We start from the raw sequence: 21,457 nt of genomic DNA on the forward strand, positions 1-21,457 counted from the left end.
GCCCGCAGCTCCGGGCCTCCGCTCGCCGGGACCGCCCGCAGCTCCGGGCCTCCGCTCGCCGGGACCGCCCGCAGCTCCGGGCCTCCGCTCGCCGGGACCGCCCGCAGCTCCGGGCCTCCGCTCGCCGGGACCGCCCGGAGCTCCGGGCCTCCGCTCGCCGGGACCGCCCGCAGCTCCGGGCCTCCGCTCGCCGGGACCGCCCGCAGCTCCGGGCCTCCGCTCGCCGGGACCGCCCGGAGCGGGGTTCGAACCCTGCACCTTCTGGCTCCGAGGGACGGGCGGTGACCAGTTGTAATCTACCACTAATAAGCAAACTGTGGATTCGTTACAGTGCTGATCTTCTTGGGCGGGTGGTGAGGGGGCGGAGGAAAAGCAGTCTCCCTGTTCTCCTGGAGGTGCTGCCTGTTGCTGGGGTACAGTTCCATGGCTGCTGGCACTTCACTTAAGTCTGAGTTCAGACAGTGGGTATTACTAGCCATTTAGCTCTGGCGGGTACCTCCGTCAAGCCTGGTCCTGGCCTCACCCAAAGTATACATGTATGCAGTTTCTAGCAGAAGTCACTGGATAGCTATTAGGAGCAGAATCCCTTTGTGGCTTTTGTTTCCCCTCTCGAGCCCAGGAGACTGAAGCTAATAGTGACCTCTGTTACTAACCCGTCGGAGGTCGGGGAACTCCACACACAATACGTTCAGCAACCAAGCCATCGGGCAGCAGACAGTAACTTTTAAACACCATAACATTCCATGCAAAGCAGTGGGTGTCCCCCAATAAGGAAAGGCAACATCCAAGGTAAAGCAGTTATGTGTGGGGATGAAGTTCCATCCCCAGCAAATAGCCTGTGATTTAAAGGAAATTCAGATGGTGCAGAACAAAAGATGCTCTGCCCCCACCACCCCCCCCCCCACCACCCTATTCTGGCTCTGGCTCTGCACCCCCCCCCCCCACCCCGGTCTGGCTCGGCCCCCCTCCCCCACCCCGGTCTGGCTCGGCCCCCCCCCCCCCACCCCGGTCTGGCTCGGCCCCCCTCCCCCACCCCGGTCTGGCTCTGCCCCCCCCCCCCCCCACCCCGGTCTGGCTCTGCCCCCCCCCCCCCCCACCCCGGTCTGGCTCTGCCCCCCCCCCACCCCGGTCTGGCTCTGCCCCCCCCCCCCCCACCCCGGTCTGGCTCTGCCCCCCCCCCCACCCCGGTCTGGCTCTGCCCCCCTCCCCCACCCCGGTCTGGCTCTGCCTGCCCCCCCCACCCCGGTCTGGCTCTGCCTGCCCCCCCCACCCCGGTCTGGCTCTGCCCCCCCCCCCCCACCCCGGTCTGGCTCTGCCCCCCCCCCCCCCACCCCGGTCTGGCTCTGCCCCCCCCCCCCCACCCTGGTCTGGCTCTGCCCCCCTCCCCCACCCCGGTCTGGCTCTGCCCCCCTCCCCCACCCCGGTCTGGCTCTGCCCCCCTCCCCCACCCCGGTCTGGCTCTGCCCCCCTCCCCCACCCCGGTCTGGCTCTGCCCCCCTCCCCCACCCCGGTCTGGCTCTGCCGCCCTCCCCCACCCCGGTCTGGCTCTGCCCCCCTCCCCCACCCCGGTCTGGCTCTGCCCCCCTCCCCCACCCCGGTCTGGCTCTGCCCCCCTCCCCCACCCCGGTCTGGCTCTGCCCCCCTCCCCCACCCCGGTCTGGCTCTGCCCCCCCCCCCCCACCCCGGTCTGGCTCTGCCCCCCCCCCCCCCCCACCCCGGTCTGGCTCTGCCCCCCCCCCCCACCCCGGTCTGGCTCTGCCCCCCCCCCACCCCGGTCTGGCTCTGCCCCCCCCCCCCCCACCCCGGTCTGGCTCTGCCCCCCCCCCCCCCACCCCGGTCTGGCTCTGCCCCCCCCCCCACCCCGGTCTGGCTCTGCCCCCCCCCCACCCCGGTCTGGCTCTGCCCCCCCCCCCACCCCGGTCTGGCTCTGCCCCCCCCCCACCCCACCCCGGTCTGGCTCTGCCCCCCCCGCCCCCCCATCTCGCTCTTTCTGAAGATTTCTTCTTTCTTTGTTGATGCTGCGTTGTGCTGTCACAGTGTGGTACAATACATCAGTCCAGTCTACGGCAAATACCTGATCCTGGCCATTCAGTCGTTGGTATTTGCCCTCGAAGAGGGAAAATTGGATCACAAATTATTCCCCATCTCCACCCTCCCCATGGTCTCCTGGCTCTGCTCTCAGTTTAATTGAGATTTGGGGGGTGGGGGGGATGTCTACAAGGTCATCGAACCATGGCCTTATCCTGGAGTTTCCATCTGTAAGGTCTGTTTCTATTAATCGGTTTAAGTTCAAACTTGGCATAAACTTGTCATTTGTTGCACCAGTCTTGCGTGGCATTGTTTCTCTTTAGGAATTTTTTTTAGACTAGTTCGGCTGGCGGGCAATGTACAGATCTCCCTGGATCGACCTCCTGTCCATAGTATGATCGGACCCGCATGGTTGGAGTAAGGAAACTGGTTTCACAAAAGTAAGTGCAGGGACCCACTCCCCCTATTTCCACTGGGTCTTTGCATTGCACAGTGGAGCTCAGCACCGGACTGAGTCAAAGGGCAAAGGGGAGCACAGCGCTTATGCTATCAGTCATGAGTTTACGGGAACGAAACAAACTGAACACGGCTCCAAGAGCACTGAGCCCACATTTAACACAGTAAAAAATCCCGTAAGTACTATGTGATATAGTTTGTCATGTGTATTTGACCATGTGAGCTGCTGATGCTGGTGCCCAGTAAATGCAGCAATTCTCCAGTTTGCTGTTTGTCAAGTCTAATTAGATTCTAAAATGATTAGGATGCGTGTGGCTTTTGGCTACTTCCAGCTCTTGCTGGTTCTGCTCGCTACTTCACTACCACTCAGCACAAAGCCTGTGCCTCCTTACCCGGAACGCTCTGGCCCACGGTTACCTGCCTGGTGCTGAAGTGGGGATTCTGTCCCTGCACCGTGGGAGATACCATGTGTGCCCGTCGCAGTGCGAAGGCTCCGATGGCCTTGTTAGATCCGAAGGTTGGGCGAGGTTGCGTCAGAAGGAATCAAAGAAGGAAACAAAAGCACCCGCGCTCGTCAAGTGCAGCCCAGAATAAACAGAGCTGGAAATGGGAACGAGGTGACTCAGGTTGCTCTGAATGGAAGACCTTGTGGAGGTCGTCTTTAATGCATGCTCGGGAGTGTAGAAACATTACGGGCAACAGTCAGTCTGCATTAGTATTAGAGATGAAAGGTATTCCTTGGTACCTGAATCTCCACGAGCCCGTCTGCAAAAGAGTGAAGTGCAATCATTTTCACGCGGTGACGTGCTGTCGTCTGTACTTTATTGATTTGAATTGACAGTTCTGGCTTTGTATTTTCTGGTCCTTAAAGAGAATCCAGTGTTCCAAAAAAAAGTGTTTTGTGGATTTTTTTTTTTAAAAAGTACACTGTGCAGAACTGTAAGTTGAAACATTTTTTGTATCATTGCCACGTCATATCACTGTGGGTTCCTCAGGCTCTTCTCCCTCACCAGAGAAACAGGCTTGAAGACAGATTTAACATTGATGTCAGTATTCCTACATTACAACAGTGACTACACTTCAAAAGTACTTCATTGGCTGTAAAGCACTTTAGGAAGTCCTGAGGTCGTGAAAGGTGCTATATAAATGCAAGTCTTTTTTCTTTTTACCTCTTCCTGCAAGGATTGATGAACGTGGAATGGACTTGCGGAGAGGATAGTAGAGGAAAAAATCCTGGGATCATTTAACAGGCAGATGTTCTCGTGGGCAGACTATAGTTTATTTCTGCATGGATGTGCCCTGTGGCCTTTTTCATCTGTAATCTACACCTTGTCATGGAGAGGATGCCCTTTATTTTGTTAATTTTCTCCCTTCCCCTCGCCTGCAGGTGTTGACTGTTGCTGAGCTGTGGTTCATAGGCACTGGTCCCATTTTGCTACCTTATCTGTGCTGCCATTCTGCCTGTGTGAGCCTAGATAGCACGTACTGGCGGGCCGTTTGCGAAGGGCATCACAACTGAACTCGATCTTGCCCGTACGCACCCACTTTCCAGTAACATGATTTCCTTCTGCACCCCCCCGCCCCCTTTAGCCTGGGATGCAGGACCAATTGTAGTGCCCTCCCTGCCACCCTTAGATCAGCCACTCGGCATAGACCAGAAATCAAACCTGGAAAACATAGAATTACATTGGCTTGTTTCTGTGCTATAAAATCTTTCGGCCCAATTGCTCCACACGAGCCTCCTCCCACCCTACTTAATCTCACCCTATCAGCATAACCTTCTATTCCTTTCTCTCACATGCACTTATCTAGCTTCCCCTTAAATGCATCTATATTATTCGCTTCAACTACTCGATGTGGTAGTGAGTTCCACATTCTCACCACTCTCTGGGTAAAGACCTGGATTGTATGTCCTAATATTACATGATGTGTGGTCATTAATTCACTGAGCCATCGGAGGAGCCGATGGTTTCTGTGGAGGCTGGCCTGCCTATATATCAACGGGAGTTAACATAATGCGGCATGCTGCTTGTGTGCAAACCCTATGAGGTCTGCTTGGGGAGTGTTTGCAACCTGTCACACTTCACAGCAGATTACTGCATAGAATGTTAATTTCCAGATTTCTATCAATGTAACTGAGAATGTTGGAATAATTAACACACTCGGTGTCTCTTCATGACAGTTCCTTCAGAGCTGGCTCTTCATGTGTGTGAACTCTCTGTCGCGGCCTCTTTTATAAGTAGTCATTTCGCCTAGTTTAAAAGGGCTGTTTCTGCAGTCTGTAATGAATCTTTTAGCCTCTCTACATTACGCCCATATGAAACCTAAACAAAGGGCCCACGGTTCATGCACCACCACGATTGAGAAGATAGAGGCAAATGAGCAAGTATGAGATGCCAGTCTTGGGTCTGAAAAGCCAGTAGGAGGAACGAAAGTCTGAAGAAGGAGATCCAGTTTTGAAGTCCTGGAAAAGATGGAGTTAGAGACTTGAGGATACAGGGAGAAGGAAGAGCGGGTAGGACGGAGGTTTGCAATTTAGCAGGAGCAATATTTCCAGCATTTAATTTGATCTGAAATGGGTGCTATCAGCATGTAAGTGTTGATGGCACATGAAACATAATTAAACACATGAAAGTGATAGTCCATGGCAGCTCCAACATGCCAATCCGTGCCGTTTGAGACCCTGGGTTGTGCCCCCTCCACCTCTCCCTTTGTCCACACAATGAGTGCCCAGTCTCTAATGCTGCAGTGGGAAGGCGTTAAGTGTAGGCCCTAATGAGGGAGAATCTGCCTAGACATCTCGTCCGCCTTCTATGCCCAACTTAGGGCAGTATGTGTGGATCCCTGCGTGAAATTTTCGTGCAGGGTTTCTTGGTTGTGCAATAACATAACCAGAACATATTGGGGTGGTGGGAGGGAGAGAGAGGGTGAAATGGTTTTGGTGTAATAACCCAGAAGGGACTAATATATAAATGAAAAGAGAATAATGTGCATGGAAAATGAAAGAGATCTGGAGGTCCTGATTGACAATAAATTAAAGCTATCGCAAACAATTTTACAACACCAAGTTATAGTCCAGCAATTTTATTTTAAATTCACAAGCTTTCGGAGACTTCCTCCTTCCTCAGGTAAATGTTTCAGGAGCTCCTTGAAGCCTACGCATTTATACATATAGAACAATACATGAACAAAACACCATGTATTGTTCTATATGTATAAATGCGTAGGCTTCAAGGAGCTCCTGAAACATTTACCTGAGGAAGGAGGAAGTCTCCGAAAGCTTGTGAATTTAAAATAAAATTGCTGGACTATAACTTGGTGTTGTAAAATTGTTTACAATTGTCAACCCCAGTCCATCACCGGCATCTCCACATCATTAAAGCTATCGCAACAATGCTCAGTGGCAGTGAGTAAAGCAAATGAGATGTTGGGATGGATTTGAAGGTCAATAATGAGCCAAAATAGTGAGGTAATCCTGCCTCTTTACAAATCATTGGTGCGACCGCACTTAGAATAATGTGTACAATTCTGGTCGCTACAGTACAAAAAGGATATTGCAGCTATTGAAAGGATACAGAAGAGAGCAACCAGAATGATGGAGGGATTGGATTATGAAGAGCAATTATTTAAATTGGGCATGTTCTCACTGGAAAAGAGAAGGTTGAGAAGTGATATGATTTCTGTTTTTGGGATTCTAAAGGAACTAGGTAATGTAGAGCTTGACAAGCTGTTTCACCTTGTCCAAAACAGTGTAACCAGAGGACACTGCCTCAGCTTGAAGGGGGTAAATTCAAAACCAATCTGCAAAAACATTATTTCAGTGAGCGAGTGGCCAATCTATGGAACAGGCTCCCTAGGGAGGCGGTGGAAACAGTTAGTATTGATTCATTCAAATGCAAATCGGATAGATTACTTTCAGACAATAACATTTTGGGATAAGGTATGCGAGTAATTTGAGACTTGACATGTGCTAAGTGCTTGGGACACAAAGGTGACTTTTTGAACCTATGGTTCCCAAAGCTCTCCACCGATGGGGGTTTTCCTCGCCTCATGTCTGGATCTGTTGTATAGAGATTGATTGCTATGATTAGTCAACAACGCCATTATCGTTGTATCATGTGACTACCAGGATGGTAGACGGCGAATTAGATGGACCTTAGTCTTCATCTAGCAATTCCTATGATAATTTCATTTTGGTGGCTTTGATCATACGGTTTGCTGATCAGTGAATTAGAAAATTAGTAATAGCCTGCTTTCTTGCGTAAAAGCCTGCACACTTCAATTCTGCATGTTGGGAGAGATTTTCATGATGGCCCATTAAACCCAAAGGCGTGTTTACCATCTGTTCTGCCTGTGAGGGGTTCTTCCATTAAACAGAAAGCGGGAATGGAAGCCGAGGGCCACAGAAGCAGCCCTCACCAGATTTTTAAAAAGAGAAAAGACCTGTTTTTACGTTTTGTCCTTTTTTTTTGATCTGAGGGAAAACAGTGCAAGAGAGAGACTCATTATTCCCTGCACAGCTCAGTGAGCTCAATCTACACCCCCAGCTTGTGCATATGGTAGTTTGATGTGGAGCCATTTTGGTCTGTTCTCAGAAAGGAAGAGAGAAATAGCAAGGATGCTGGTCAAATTTTGTTTGATAACGCTCCTGTGAAGCACCTTGGGACATTTTACTACGTTAAAGGCACTATGTAGATGTACGTTGTTGTTGTAAACACAATGGGCCCGATATTAGGAGGGTGGGGGGTCGACTGGGCACATGGGTAACGTGCCCAGTGAAATCGGGGTGCTCCCCACGCGACTGCAGGCTAATTGGAGCCACTTACCTGTGCTTCCGGGTTTCACGCTGGAAAGCTGCGCGGCGGGCGGACTGCGCATGCACAGCATAGGCTGTCAGCTGGAGGAGCCCTATTTAAAGGGGCAGTCCTCCACTGACTGATGCTGCAGGAAATAGGAAAAATTACAGCATGGAGCAGCCCAGGAGGAAGACTGCTCCCAAGTTTAATGATGCCTCACTCCAGGTCTTATTGGATGGGGTGAGGAGGAGGGGGAGGACAGAGATCTTCCCCCCGGCGGGCGGGAGGAAGTGGCCTGCCTCTGCCACCAAGAAGGCCTGGCTCGAGGTGGCAGAGGAGGTCACCTGCACCACCAACATATCGCACACCTGCATACAGTGCAGGAGGCGCTCCAATGACCTAAGTAGGTCAGCCGAAGTGAGTACGCTTACTCATTCCCCTACACTCCGTCTGCCACATCACTGCCCCCACCCCACATCTCCTTCTGCACTGCCAACACTACTCTATCACGTCACTCCTCACACCCACTCAAAGCTCATCCTCATCATACCTGCACTTACTCACCTCACCAGTACTCATCCCACCACTACCACTCAACCCAATCCTCATACAATCTTATGGCTCCGTCTCATACTCACCCTCTCATGCATCTCTTTCACGGTCAGCCTCACTCAACCTGCCACTACCTGTGCTGCAGCCACAGGGCATGCATCACAAAGTGCAGTAGGAAGCGTAAGGCAAACGTGTCGTGAGCATGAAGGGGATGCACAAGGGTGTTTGAGGGTTTGTCATGGTTTTTACCCATATTTAATTTCTGATCAACTCACATAACATATTATATTGGCACCACTACTGCCACGTCTTTGCGAATCTTGTCTGGTTTGTGCAATAATGCCCTTTCCTGAGGATCATCATGAAGACCCACACCTGATGCCACCCATTGTGTCACTGCAGAGTGGGTGTAGGTGTATTTGCAGGGCTCTTTTGTGCAGACGACTGAGAGACGTCGGTGTTGTCCCCAGTGGCACCCTAGAAGGATGCGGAGGAGAAGTTGTTGAGGGCAGTGGTGACTTTGACAGTGACAGGTAAGAAGATGGTGCTCGGGCCAGCCAGGAGCAGCTCGGCATGAAGGAGGCTGCAGATGTCCACGACTACATGTCTAGTGACTCTGCTCCGTGTGCACTGCTGCTCAGAGAGGTCCAGGAAGCTGACCCTCGGTCTGTCGACCCTGTGGCGAGGGTAGTGCCTTCTGCAACGCATCTCTCTCTGCGGTTGCCCTCCCTCCTGCTGTGCAGGTGGATGTGTCACAGCACTCTGTTGTGGGGCTCCAAGTGTCAGAGGTGGCCGGTGAGGCTGGTGATGTTGCTCGTCCTCCGAGGAGGTCATGACTGCAGCCACGGCGGCCCCCATCCGGAAGATGTACATTTGAGGGGATCCGCAAGGTAGGTACATGTGTCTGGACACCGGGGTAAGTGTGCAAGTTGGTGAATTTTATTGTTAGGAGGAGGGTGGTGCAGGCCAAACTTTGTCCAAAGTGACAGAGTGGCCTCCTGCAATGAGTGAGGGTCTCCTCCCGCCCCCCGCCCCCCAACCTGTCAAATGGATCTTTGCAGCTGCCACAGGCTGGTGGCTGCAGCACGTCCATTTGAACTGGGAGTGTTTCCCCCAGTACGGGAAACAGTCCCAGTTGTTTGCAAAATCCCACCCCTCCTAAAATGTCATGTTAATCAGGTCTCTAAATGACCTGAAATACCTTAATGATTACTTTAAGTGGCACCCCGCCGGCTTCAATTGCCGGCGGGAGTCCCACGTCAGCGCGTCACTGGGGAACCTGGAAGTGGGCGGGTTGGAGCCGGGCTCCAGACCCGCCCTGGGAATCCCCGATTTTCGCAGCCCCCCCCCCACCGCGACGAACGCACCCGATTGGGGGTGCGAAAATCGAGCCCAATGGGTCTCCCCTCCTCCATTTTCTGCCCTCCTCTCTTGAAGGTCTCTTGCTGGGGTACAATTCCACAGGTGCCAGCAACCCTCTGGTATCTTGTCCAGCCCACTTCATGCCTATTCTGCCATCACAGCCAAGCCTGATTCCACCCTCACATGATATCCACACACATGTACTTTCCAGGAGAGGTTACTGGATAGAAATCAAAATAGGAATACTTGGCCAATTCTCTCCTCCTCCCCCAGGAACACTAAGGCCAACTGTAGCACACCAATCCCTTCTGGTCTGTGTGTCTTGGCAGCACAGCAGGTGATGACTTTATCCTTTAAGCCAGAGATGGCTTGTGTTTGAAAGCTCAAGAGGCAGAAACAGATGGTATCTAACCAAGAGCCGTGAGTGTTGAAACCCTTTCACTGTACTATTCAACTCCTAGGACAGTAACACCAAAAGTGGGTCTTTACTGCTATTGGCGCTACAAAGGTCAGATCCTTTTTGCAGGAGTGGCTATCAGCGTGCGCACCACCCATGTGTAGTCCACGGCACTTCAGTACAGTAAAAGTAACTTAAACTACATTATTGCGTGTACCAGGACAGATATTTTCTGTGTAATTTAGAACCTTTTTTTTGGTTGAGTGGAGCTGTAGCAATTCCAGCTGTCATTTTTTTTAAATTAAAGGTTATTAGTTTCGTGAAATCTCAGCAACTAACCAGAGTTAACAATAAAAAATGAACTCAATACTTTATGATGAATAATGAAAGCTCAGTCCAATTAGTAATGCCAGTATGCTCAGTGATATTTTCACTGTGACTACAGCCAAATATATTGTATGGCTCCAGAATCCATGTGACTTTTGGCATGTGCTTCCTTATTGCTGTTTTCTAAGCAGTTGTGGGCTGAATGTAAAAAATCTGAAACACAAGCGTCAATCAGAACAGACCGTGCCTCGATTTCAGAATTTTGAAGGGTAGAAAGACAATCTTGCACCACCAACGGTGAAACTGGGCACAGACAGAGGGCAGTAAACTTGATGTTTCGATACTACCCGCGTGGCAAAGACCCATCCTCAAAAACTCCCACATTTTTAGAACGCTTTTTGGCACAGCTTTAGCCTCGGACTCTGTAAAGAGAGACTTCAACTCTGCACCAACTATTAAAACACTCGGGTGGCACACCCTGCCTCCCTGCCCATTTGTCGCCTTCACTCACCTCTTCCACTTTTGCATTATATTGGGACAGTTCAAAGCTTGGGCATTTTTTTATTTTTTTTTTAAATTAAAAAAATATTCCACAGCAGGTTTCCCTTTGCTCCCCAATAAGAATCCAAATAAAGTGCACTTGACATCTCAAAGTTTCAGGATTATTAAGTCTGCAACTCCACTATCCATTACCAGAAGCTAAAATCATCTTGACCTTGAAACATTGTCAAGTCCCCAGCTTTCACTCATCACTTCACCTAGTGCCTCTCTCAGCACCACAGCTCTCTTGGTGCTGCTGACTGCTCGCCACATTGTTTGCTCTTCTTCACCCTGTGTAAAACGTCCCTCTCACTCTCTGCTAAAGGAAGAAAGACTTGCATTTATATAGCGCCTTTCACGTCCTCGGAGCGTCCCAAAGCGCTTTACAGCCAGTGAAGTACTTTTAAAGTGTAGTCACTGTTGTAATGTAGGAAACGCGGCAGCCAGGTTGCACACAGCAAGATCCCACATCAAGCAACGAGATAATGACCAGATACTCCGTTTTAGTGATGTTGGTTGAGGGATAAATATTGGCCAGGACACTAGGGAGAATTCTCCTGCTCTTCTTCAAAAAGTGCCATGGGATCTTTTACGTCCACCTGAGAGGGCAGACGGGTCCTCAGTTTAATGTCTCAATCGAAAGACGGCACCTCCAACAATGCAGCACTTCCTCAGTACTGCACTGGAGCGTCAGCCTGGATTATGTGCTCAGGTCTCTGGAGTGGGACTCGAACTCACAGCTTCTGACTCAGAGGCAAGAGTGATACCAACTGAGCCGTGGCTGACATAACTGGCCACCCTCCAGCACCTCCTACACATCATCGTTCATGTGTGAGCTAACCAGCAAATGGAAGTGGACAGTTTGATGACGGGATCAAAATTACGCCCATGAACACGTTTGCGTTGGGGGCGGGGGGGCGCCAATGGTGGAGCGATGAAAATCGGGGATGATCAAGAGGCCAGAATCGGAGGAGCGCAGAGATCTCGGAGGGTTGTAGGGCTGCAGGAGATTGTTACTACACTCGTACATGAAGAACGGACACTTGGACCTGATACCAGAGGCTTGCCCGTGCTCACAGAACTATATCCCAGCAAGAATCGGTGTCTTTGGGGTTGGGGAGCATGGAAATAGCTCATACCCTGGCAACACAGCAGCAAGACTTCATCAGAATGCTACCCCAGGAATCATGCCTGGCCGAGAATTTCTGTAAGGAGCTACTCGCTGCTATTGGCTTTTGTTTTGTGCCTGTAGCCCAGTTACATTGTTGGGTTTCATTGCAGCTACATCACAGAACTTGTTGGAGACTTCACTCGGGTTCCAGAGATCATTCATCGAGACCTCTCGCAAACTTTGTTTCCTCTGCTCTGTTACTCTGATAGATAAATCGTCCTTATCTAATACATGACTGATGGGGCACTTTTGGGTGAATATTCCAGTACTAACAGACACACTTGCATGTCATTCGTCAAATCACAGCTGAGAAGAGACAGCTCTGAAGGTCAAGTCTGCCAATCATTCAGCTCAGCCCATTCTGTCAAAAGAATGATCCTCTCTTCCCTCACCTTTTCTCCCTTCTTCCCCCATCCTTCTTTATTCCCCTTTGTAGATAACTGGGGGGTGAGTAACAGGCTGGCGGCTAATCGAGAGGTACAGATGATTTATATATAGAGAAACGGCTACCCGGGAGTAACAGAATGGAATCTAATTGAGGGGTTTAGGTGGTTTACTTATAGAATAATGGATATTTGGGTGTGAATTACAGGCTGGAATCTAATTAAGGGGTACGGATGGTTTTAATAGAATAAGCAGCATTTTGACGATGATAGTGTGATAATAGCATGGTGCTGAGAAAGTTCTGGCCGCTCAAACTATTACTTTGATCGCTGTAAGTGGAATGCTTAGTGCTTTGGTGGCAGGTTTTCCAGCATTCTGCCCTCTTGGTGATTTGTGTGCTGTGCCAAGCTCCAGCATATCATCAGTAAAGGGATTACTGCAGTAACACCCAATAATCTTTCCATAATTCGAGAGATGCAGTGGGAGAGAGAAATCAGTGCAGGAGTTTAATACTTCCTGTAGCCTACTTCTTGTGGAAGTGTGCTCAGAAAATTGTGCAGGAGCTCCCTTTAACTGTCATCTAACAGATACGTAAATGCACTGAGTAGATAGTGGGCGCGTTGCGTAATTGATTTTTAAAAATTAATTCACGGGATGTGGGCATCAGTGGCATTTATTGCCCATCCCTAATTGCCCTTGAGAAGGTGATGGTGGACCTCCTTGAACCGCTGCAGTCCGTGTGGTGAAGGTTCTCCCACAGTTCTCTTAGGTAGGAACTGTAGCAGTTTGATACGACCGCATATCTTGCTGGGCCACTCCAGAGAGCAGTTAAGAGTCAACCACATTGGTGTGGGACTGGAGTCGCATGTAGGCCAGACCAGGTAAGGTCACTAGGTTTCCTTCCCTTAAGGACATTAGCCAACCGGTCGGGTTTTTATGACAATCCGACAGCTTCGTTACTGGAACTAATCCAATCGTTCTCTGGATTACTAGTCCAAAAGGGAAAACTTTGAGCTTGAAAAGTAGCTGCTCCCCAATAGCTCAGTGACTATAGGTGTCGCCCGGTACTGCAGTGAGCCATTCTGACTAGGAGGTCCCAGGTTTGATCCTTGACCTGTGTTGAGTTGTGTGAGGTCACTGGACCAGAAACATGGAAAGCAGCCAGGGTTCCTGCCCCTGCGTATGTGGATGTCTGGTGAGCACAGGATCTGACTGAGCTGTGATACCACCATGATGGCATAACCGTTCTTTACTCAAACACTAAGGAAAGCCATTTGGGTGAGATACAGGAGGTCGGGGGGGGGTGGTGCTGTTTATGCTGCTGGAACTGTACCCCAACAAACGTTGGAACGTTTGGGAGAGGAAGAAAGAAAGGTGGGTGGGAGTCGGTGGCAAACCTCAAAGTCCAAATGGGCACTGAGCCAAAGAATGAGAGATGGGGAGAGGTAATAAAAAACTTGGTCAAAGAGGTGGATTTAAAGGAGGAGAGGCAGAGTAATTCAGCGAGAGAATTACAGAGCATGGGGGCCTAGGCAGCTGAAGGCAAAGGTGGCAATGGTGGGGTAAGGAAACAAAGGATTTTTAAAAATTTGTTCTTAAGATGTGGGAACACTGACAAAGCAGCATTTATTGCTATCCCTGGTTACCCCAAGGGTATTAACACTCAACTGTGTAGTGTGGGATTGGAGTCACATGTAGGTAAGAACAGGTAAGGGTGACAAGCTCCATTCCCTGAGGAACAGTAGTGAAACCGGTTGGGTTTTACGACAATCTGGCAGCTTTTCATGGTCATTTTCTGGTGTCAGCCAACAAATGGCCAGATGTAGCTGATACACTCACAGTGGAACTAACCGTACTGTATCCTACTACACGGATAACACAGCATTGTGACTCACTTACCTCGCTAATAGTGCTGCCCTGTTAAATGTCTTGGAGACACCCAACTGGCTGTTTCCCACAGTGGGGAATCTCCTGCTGACTCTCCTTCTGGGACACATAATCTTTTGTTTCTTGTGCATGTGCATGAGGTGCATCTCAGCCCAGGCTATTGCTGAGCATGCAGTTAAAATAAAGCATCATATGCCAGCCAATGTGGTATTTTATTTTTGTAGATTGTAATATAGCTCCATAAAAGTCCAATAAAAGAATTACGACAGCTTTATTGATGGGTAAAGGGCAGTGCCTGAGTGCTCCAGAGAGCCACTCTCTGAGCTGAGCTATATTATATTGTATAAAGATGATGTATCTGCTTTCTAGTTTTGTTTCTTTTCACACTAATTTTCTCGACCAAGTTTTCAGCCTGCTCCCTGCTCCTTGCCCTCTTGAAGCCGTTGACTCCTTGCTGGAGTATCGATCGACAAGAATCCTCTGGTAGCTCGCCCAAGTAACCATTCTTCATGTGTCAGCCTAGAGTTAGGGTTGCCAACCCTCCAGGATTGTCCTGGAGTCTCCAGGAATTGAAGATTAATCTCCAGGACACTGCTGCGAGCAAAACACCCGGGAGAAAAATCATCAGGACATTAAAAAGAGTGATTTTTTTTTTCATTTTAGTCATAAAAATATTGGAGACGGGACAAAAAAAAGACTGTTTGACAGTCAAGCATCGTCCAATCGTGTAATTAAGAGCCTGTTTCCTTTCCGATTGGCGTGGGAAGGCAGTGCGCTGCAAGGACGCTGTCGGGCGACCAATAGCGGGACCGTGGAGGCGGGACGTCGTGTGATGAAATCTCCAGAAAGACCAGAGTTGGTAACCTTACCGAGAGTGTATGTTTGTGTTGGCAGGCTATTTGATCAAGGAGGAAATCAAAGTCAAGCCCTGTCCTGCCCTTCCCTGCCCTCATATCTAGCCACTTCCAGAGATCGTGAGTTCAAATCCCACCAGAGCAAGTTACGAAATTGAGTTCAGTAAATCTGATCGTTCGTGGGCTGGCACCAGAAAGAAATGACCATCACAGCTGCAGGATTGTTATAAAATCTCAACTGGTTCACCGATGTCCTTCAAGGAAGGGAACCTGCCACCCCTTTCCCAGTCTAGCCTGCACTTAACTCTACTTCCGCACCGTGTGGTCGACTCTTAACGCCCTCTCAAGTGGGTCCAGCAAGCCACTCAGTTGTAAATGAAACCACTCAAGAAGAAAAGTCCACCACCGTCACCTAAATGTAGCCTTGCCAATGTCGCCTGCATCCCGAGAACACATTTAAAATAGAGGCCACGTCCGGCGTAGGTTGCTGGATGGTGACATTCTTCTCTAACCCAGGGCCGTCATGGCCAGTTTTGGTGCCCATCACCGTTTTGGCCTGAGATGAGTTGACTTGGTACGCAACAGGGATCAAACCCAAGTCCATCTCGTCTGCACGGCTTACACCGGGTGGTACCCTCGTCAGCGGGGCCGCTGCTGTATATTACTCTGTATGAAGCACTCCAAATAAGGAGACAAATGATCAGTTAATCTGTTTTGGGTAGTGGCGGTTGAGGGAGAAACGTTGACCGGGAGAACTCTTCTGCTCTTCTTTGAATAGTGCCCTGAGATCATGTCCACATGAACGGGTAAAGGAGACTTATCCAAAAAGCAGCACCTCCAGCAAGGCAGCACTAAAGTGTCAGCTTAAATTGTGTGTACAAGTCCTGCAATTCAGCTTGAACTATGATATTCTGGTCCAGAGATGAGAGCTACCACTGAACCAAGCTGACCAGTAATGACCGTTCTGGCCGTATGACTTTTTAAGCTATACCATGTGAGTTTTAACTTTAAACAGTTAAACTAAATGTTGGCCTTTTTCTTCCACAGATTACAGAATACCTGAATGCTCAGGAGGCAGCCAAAACTGCCCGGGTAAGTGAAATGCAGAGTAAGAACTCCCCACTCCATCTCTCTCCCTCTTCACCTCTCTCTTGCCGTTCACTCCCTCTCTCCCTCCGTTCACTCCCTCTCTCCCTCTCTCTCGCCGTTCACTCCCTCGGTCCCTCTCTCTCGCCGTTCACTCCCTCGCTCCCTCTCTCTCGCCGTTCACTCCCTCGCTCCCTCTCTCGCCGTTCACTCCCTCGCTCCCTCTCTCTCGCCGTTCACTCCCTCGCTCCCTCTCTCTCGCCGTTCACTCCCTCGCTCCCTCTCTCGCCGTTCACTCCCTCCCTCCCGCTCTCGCCGTTCACTCCCTCCCTCCCTCTCTCTCGCCGTTAAAATCCCTACCTCCCTCCCTCCCTCCCTCCCCGCCCCTCCCTCCCTCCCTCCCCCTCTCTCGCGCCCCGCCCCTCCCTCCCTCCCCCTCTCTCGCGCCCCGCCCCTCCCTCCCTCCCTCCCCCTCTCTCGCGCCCCGCCCCTCCCTTCCTCCCCCTCTCTCGCGCCCCGCCCCTCCCTCCCTCCCTCCCCCTCTCTCGCGCCCCGCCCCTCCCTCCCTCTCGCGCCCCGCCCCTCCCTCCCTCTCGCGCCCCGCCCCTCCCTCCCTCCCCTCCCCGCCCCTCCCTCCCTCCCCCTCTCTCGCGCCCCGCCCCCCCCTCTCTCGCGCCCCGCCCCTCCCTCCCTCCCCCTCTCTCGCGCCCCGCCCCTCCCTCCCTCCCCCTCTCTCGCGCCCCGCCCCTCCCTCCCTCCCCCTCTCTCGCGCCCCGCCCCTCCCTCCCTCCTCTCTCGTGCCCCGTCCCTCCCTCCCTCCCCCTCTCTCGCGCCCCGCCCCTCCCTCCCTCCTCTCTCGTGCCCCGTCCCTCCCTCCCTCCCCCTCTCTCGTGCCCCGTCCCTCCCTCCCTCCCCCTCTCTCGTGCCCCGTCCCTCCCACCCTCCCCCTCTCTCGCGCCCCTCCCTCCCTCCCCCTCTCTCGCGCCCCTCCCTCCCTCCCCCTCTCTCGCGCCCCTCCCTCCCTCCCCCTCCCTCGCGCCCCTCCCACCCTCCCCCTCTCTCGCGCCCCTCCCACCCTCCCCCTCTCTCGCGCCCCTCCCTCCCTCCCCCTCTCTCGTGCCCCGCCCCTCCCTCCCCCTCTCTCGCGCCCCGCCCCTCCCTCCCTCCCCCTCTCTCGCGCCCCGCCCCTCCCTCCCCCCCTCTCGCGCCCCGCCCCTCCCTCCCTCCCCGCCCCTCCCTCCCTCCCCCTCTCTCGCGCCCCGCCCCCCCTCTCTCGCGCCCCGCCCCTCCCTCCCTCCCCCTCTCTCGCGCCCCGCCCCTCCCTCCCTCCCCCTCTCTCGCGCCCCGCCCCTCCCTCCCTCCCCCTCTCTCGCGCCCCGCCCCTCCCTCCCTCCTCTCTCGTGCCCCGTCCCTCCCTCCCTCCCCCTCTCTCGTGCCCCGTCCCTCCCTCCCTCCCCCTCTCTCGTGTCCCTCCCTCCCTCCCCCTCTCTCGCGCCCCTCCCACCCTCCCCCTCTCTCGCGCCCCTCCCTCCCTCCCCCTCTCTCGCGCCCCTCCCTCCCTCCCCCTCCCTCGCGCCCCTCCCACCCTCCCCCTCTCTCGCGCCCCGCCCCTCCCTCCCTCCCCCTCTCTCGCGCCCCGCCCCTCCCTCCCTCCCCCTCTCTCGCACCCCGCCCCTCCCTCCCCCTCTCTCGCGCCCCGCCCCTCCCTCCCCCTCTCTCGCGCCCCGCCCCTCCCTCGCCCTCTCTCGCGCCCCGCCCCTCCCTCCCTCCCCCCTCTCCCTCGCGCCCCGCCCCTCCCTCCCCCTCTCTCGCGCCCCGCCCCTCCCTCTCTCCCCCTCTCTCTCGCGCCCCGCCCCTCCCTCCCTCTCTCTCGCGCCCCGCCCCTCCCTCCCTCTCTCTCGCGCCCCGCCCCTCCCTCCCTCTCTCTCGCGCCCCGCCCCTCCCTCCCTCTCTCTCGCGCCCCGCCCCTCCCTCCCTCTCTCTCGCGCCCCGCCCCTCCCTCCCTCTCTCTCGCGCCCCGCCCCTCCCTCCCTCCCTCCCCTCGCACCCCGCCCCTCCCTCCCTCCCTCTCTCTCGCGCCCCGCCCCTCCCTCCCTCCCTCTCTCTCGCTCCCCGCCCCTCCCTCCCTCCCTCTCTCTCGCGCCCCGCCCCTCCCTCCCTCCCTCCCCCTCTCTCGCTCCCCGCCCCTCCCTCCCTCCCCCTCTCTCTCGCGCCCCGCCCCTCCCTCCCTCTCTCTCGCGCCCCGCCCCTCCCTCCCTCTCTCTCGCGCCCCGCCCCTCCCTCCCTCCCTCCCCCTCTCTCGCGCCCCGCCCCTCCCCCTCTCTCTCGCGCCCCGCCCCTCCCTCCCTCCCCCTCTCTCTCGCGCCCCGCCCCTCCCTCCCTCCCTCTCTCTCGTGCCCCCTCCCTCCCTCTCTCTCGCGCCCCGCCCCTCCCTCCCTCTCTCTCGCGCCCCTCCCTCCCTCCCCCTCTCTCGCACCCCGCCCCTCCCTCCCCCTCTCTCGCACCCCGCCCCTCCCTCCCCCTCTCTCGCGCCACGCCCCTCCCTCCCCCCCTCTCTCGCGCCCCGCCCCTCCCTCGCGCCCCGCCCCTCCCTCCCTCTCTCTCACGCCCCGCCCCTCCCTCCCTCTCTCTCACGCCCCGCCCCTCCCTCTCTCCCCCTCTCTCTCGCGCCCCGCCCCTCCCTCCCTCTCTCTCGCGCCCCGCCCCTCCCTCCCTCTCTCTCGCGCCCCGCCCCTCCCTCCCTCTCTCTCGCGCCCCGCCCCTCCCTCCCTCTCTCTCGCGCCCCGCCCCTCCCTCCCTCTCTCTCGCACCCCGCCCCTCCCTCCCTCCCTCTCTCTCGCGCCCCGCCCCTCCCTCCCTCCCTCTCTCTCGCGCCCCGCCCCTCCCTCTCTCTCGCGCCCCGCCCCTCCCTCCCTCCCTCTCTCTCGCGCCCCGCCCCTCCCTCCCTCCCTCCCCCTCTCTCTCGCGCCCCGCCCCTCCCTCCCTCTCTCTCGCGCCCCGCCCCTCCCTCCCTCTCTCTCGCGCCCCGCCCCTCCCTCCCTCCCTCCCTCTCTCTCGCGCCCCGTCCCTCCCTCCCTCTCTCTCGCGCCCCGCCCCTCCCTCCCTCTCTCTCGCGCCCCGCCCCTCCCTCCCTCCCCTTCTCTCGCGCCCCGCCCCTCCCTCCCTCCCTCTCTCTCGCGCCCCGCCCCTCCCTCCCTCCCTCTCTCTCGCGCCCCGCCCCTCCCTCCCTCCCTCTCTCTCGCGCCCCGCCCCTCCCTCCCTCCCTCCCTCTCTCTCGCGCCCCGCCCCTCCCTCCCTCCCTCTCTCTCGCGCCCCGCCCCTCCCTCCCTCCCTCTCTCTCGCGCCCTGCCCCTCCCTCCTCACAATATGTAGGGTGCCTCAGTGCTGCAACCCTTGCCTGCGCTCATTGCTGTGCTGACACTGCCATCTTTCCTTTGTAGCTGAACCTCTGGCGTTACGGCGACTTCCGAGCTGATGATGCTGACGAATTTGGTTACCGACGCTAAAGGATCCAGACGTGAAGACGGGCGACACACTAACCTTCCCTCTGCCCCTCCTCTCTCTTACTGCCCTCCCCAACCGCAAAAAGAGAGACTTCTGCTACTTCTTTCTCAGTTTCCTCCCCTCGGGCTTTCAGAGTCTCATGAACTCGCCCTCTGCACCTTCAGACGAGCAGTTAGGCAGTGGCCAGGGGGCTGAGATACTAATCATGATTGGACAATGATTTTTAATTTGTGAAATGAACTGGAAACGACTTGCCTGCTTTGACCTGAAATTCTATTTTTTTCCTCCTTTAAATTCCTTCTGAAATGCAGAATAAACCAACACATTTAACTTGGTGATTTTTTTTTCGTTCTTGTTGGTTTTTAATTTAAAAAATATATATATAGTTATATATATTTTTATCTATATATATATATTACTTTGTTAAACTTTTTAAGTTAGCAATCACGCAAGACAGGAACCAAGTTGATCTCGAATGGGATCCGGTAACACAGCGAGGCTGCCGACACAACGCAGTCATACCTGACAGCCCGGCGTTTGATTGACAGGTAGTTAAAGCAAGCCCTGTGCAAGAAAAACTCAGGAGCAGATGTCCCAGGTCGGGACAGATGGAGTCTTAAAGGGGAATTGCCAGTGAGACTTGTAAATGTTTCTAAATTTCAGAACCGTACATATTGCATCACTTTTTTTGATGGTTTAATTTTTTTTTCTCTGTTGTGTTCTGACAAAGGGGAATGAAATCCTCCGTGTAGCTCGGTACTGAGCCCGTTTATAAAAGCAGATTTCGGATTTTGTAACACATGGGGCTCCCCCCACCACCCCCCAAAAGTTGGTTAGCCATGGACAGAATGGGAAGTGGAGATACCTGACATCTTTTTAATGTCTTAAATATATTAACCAATATAAGTGTTGAGTCCTGTGTCTGCTCAAGCTTGGACCATATACAGATCTGATACAAAGTGCCATCAAAAGTCCTCTCTCAGGTTCATGCCCAGTCTGTGTAGCAGTCAGTCACTTATGTTGAGCAGAACGTGTGGATACAGATAGCTGATGCAGAGGAGTGTACATTAGGAAGCAGTGCCTGCCTCTCTCTTTTCTCTCTCTCTCTCTCTCTCTCTTACCTTTTTTTTATTTTGCTTGTGATTTGATTACAAGTAATTCTTTTCATTTGTAATTCTGTATCAAACGGTTTATGATTTCACCCCGCCTCCTCACCTGACATTGTCTCTTGTCATTATATTTAATGCTTACAGTCTCAATAAAAGTAGCATTGGCAACGTGCAATGTCCTCGTCGCTATGATATCCTCACTTACTGTTGCTGCAACACTTGTCTAGTTAAGTGCTGGGGGGGGTGGTCTGGGAATGGTGCCCAGCCCAGGATCTAGCTCCCACCACGGAGACGTACCCTGTTAAGGAGGCTTTCCACCTTGGCCATGTGTCGTGCCAAGAGGATAACTGCCCCCACCCTCTGAGCGTGGCTGGCTGAGCTTCTGCCCTAAGGGTACGTCACACAACAGATATCAACCCCAAACACCAATGCAGTCCGGGTTTGAGATGATACATGGAACAGCAAGCACAGAGCTTGGGCAGTTTTAAATGGCCACTGGATACAAGGCAGTTCACAATTTCCTGCCTATTTAGTCTTCAATGTAGATAACATTTAAAAGATTGGCACAGCTGGCAAGTGAAATATAAAACGGCATAAATAGCAAATAAGAGGAATTAAACTGATCTGAGATTTAATTTCATGGTTTGTTACTGTTAAATAACCTGGCTCGTAGGTATTTGGTGTTCCCTAGTGTTAATTTTACAGTCCTTAGCAGTAATCTTTCACAACAGTGAAATTAAAAGTAATGCACACATGTGAAAATATCAGACCCTGCTCCTCCGATGGCCCAATTATTAAATGCACTGCCTAGTGTGGTACTGAGCCAATATAGACAGAAGGCCCGAGGTATCATTCCTGGCCTGTGCTCAAGTACCTGGTCGCAGTAAGGGCCAGTAGTCTGGGAGCTCCGGTTGGCTTGGGTGCTCCTGGGATCAGGTGGGGGAGGAGAGGAGCTACACTTCCTGCTCCTGATCACGGTCCATGAGCCCTGCTGGAAAGTGCAC

The 21,457-nt window shown here is 53.7% G+C and overlaps 1 protein-coding gene across 1 annotated transcript in view; it reads left to right on the top strand.

The window, feature by feature from the left end:
• The window catches only part of snd1 (staphylococcal nuclease and tudor domain containing 1), an 813,248-nt gene extending 792,620 nt beyond the window's left edge, over positions 1-20,628 (top strand). Inside the window, exons 23-24 of the mRNA XM_068005235.1 lie at positions 15,802-15,846; positions 19,281-20,628. Coding sequence (XP_067861336.1) covers positions 15,802-15,846; positions 19,281-19,346 — 111 coding nt within the window. The 3' untranslated portion in view covers positions 19,347-20,628. The remainder of the gene's footprint in view (positions 1-15,801; positions 15,847-19,280) is intronic.
• The last annotated feature ends 829 nt before the right edge of the window (positions 20,629-21,457 follow it).

This window comes from Heptranchias perlo, chromosome 24 (assembly GCF_035084215.1).
Source record: "Heptranchias perlo isolate sHepPer1 chromosome 24, sHepPer1.hap1, whole genome shotgun sequence".
In the NCBI taxonomy this organism is placed as follows: Eukaryota; Metazoa; Chordata; class Chondrichthyes; order Hexanchiformes; family Hexanchidae; genus Heptranchias; species Heptranchias perlo.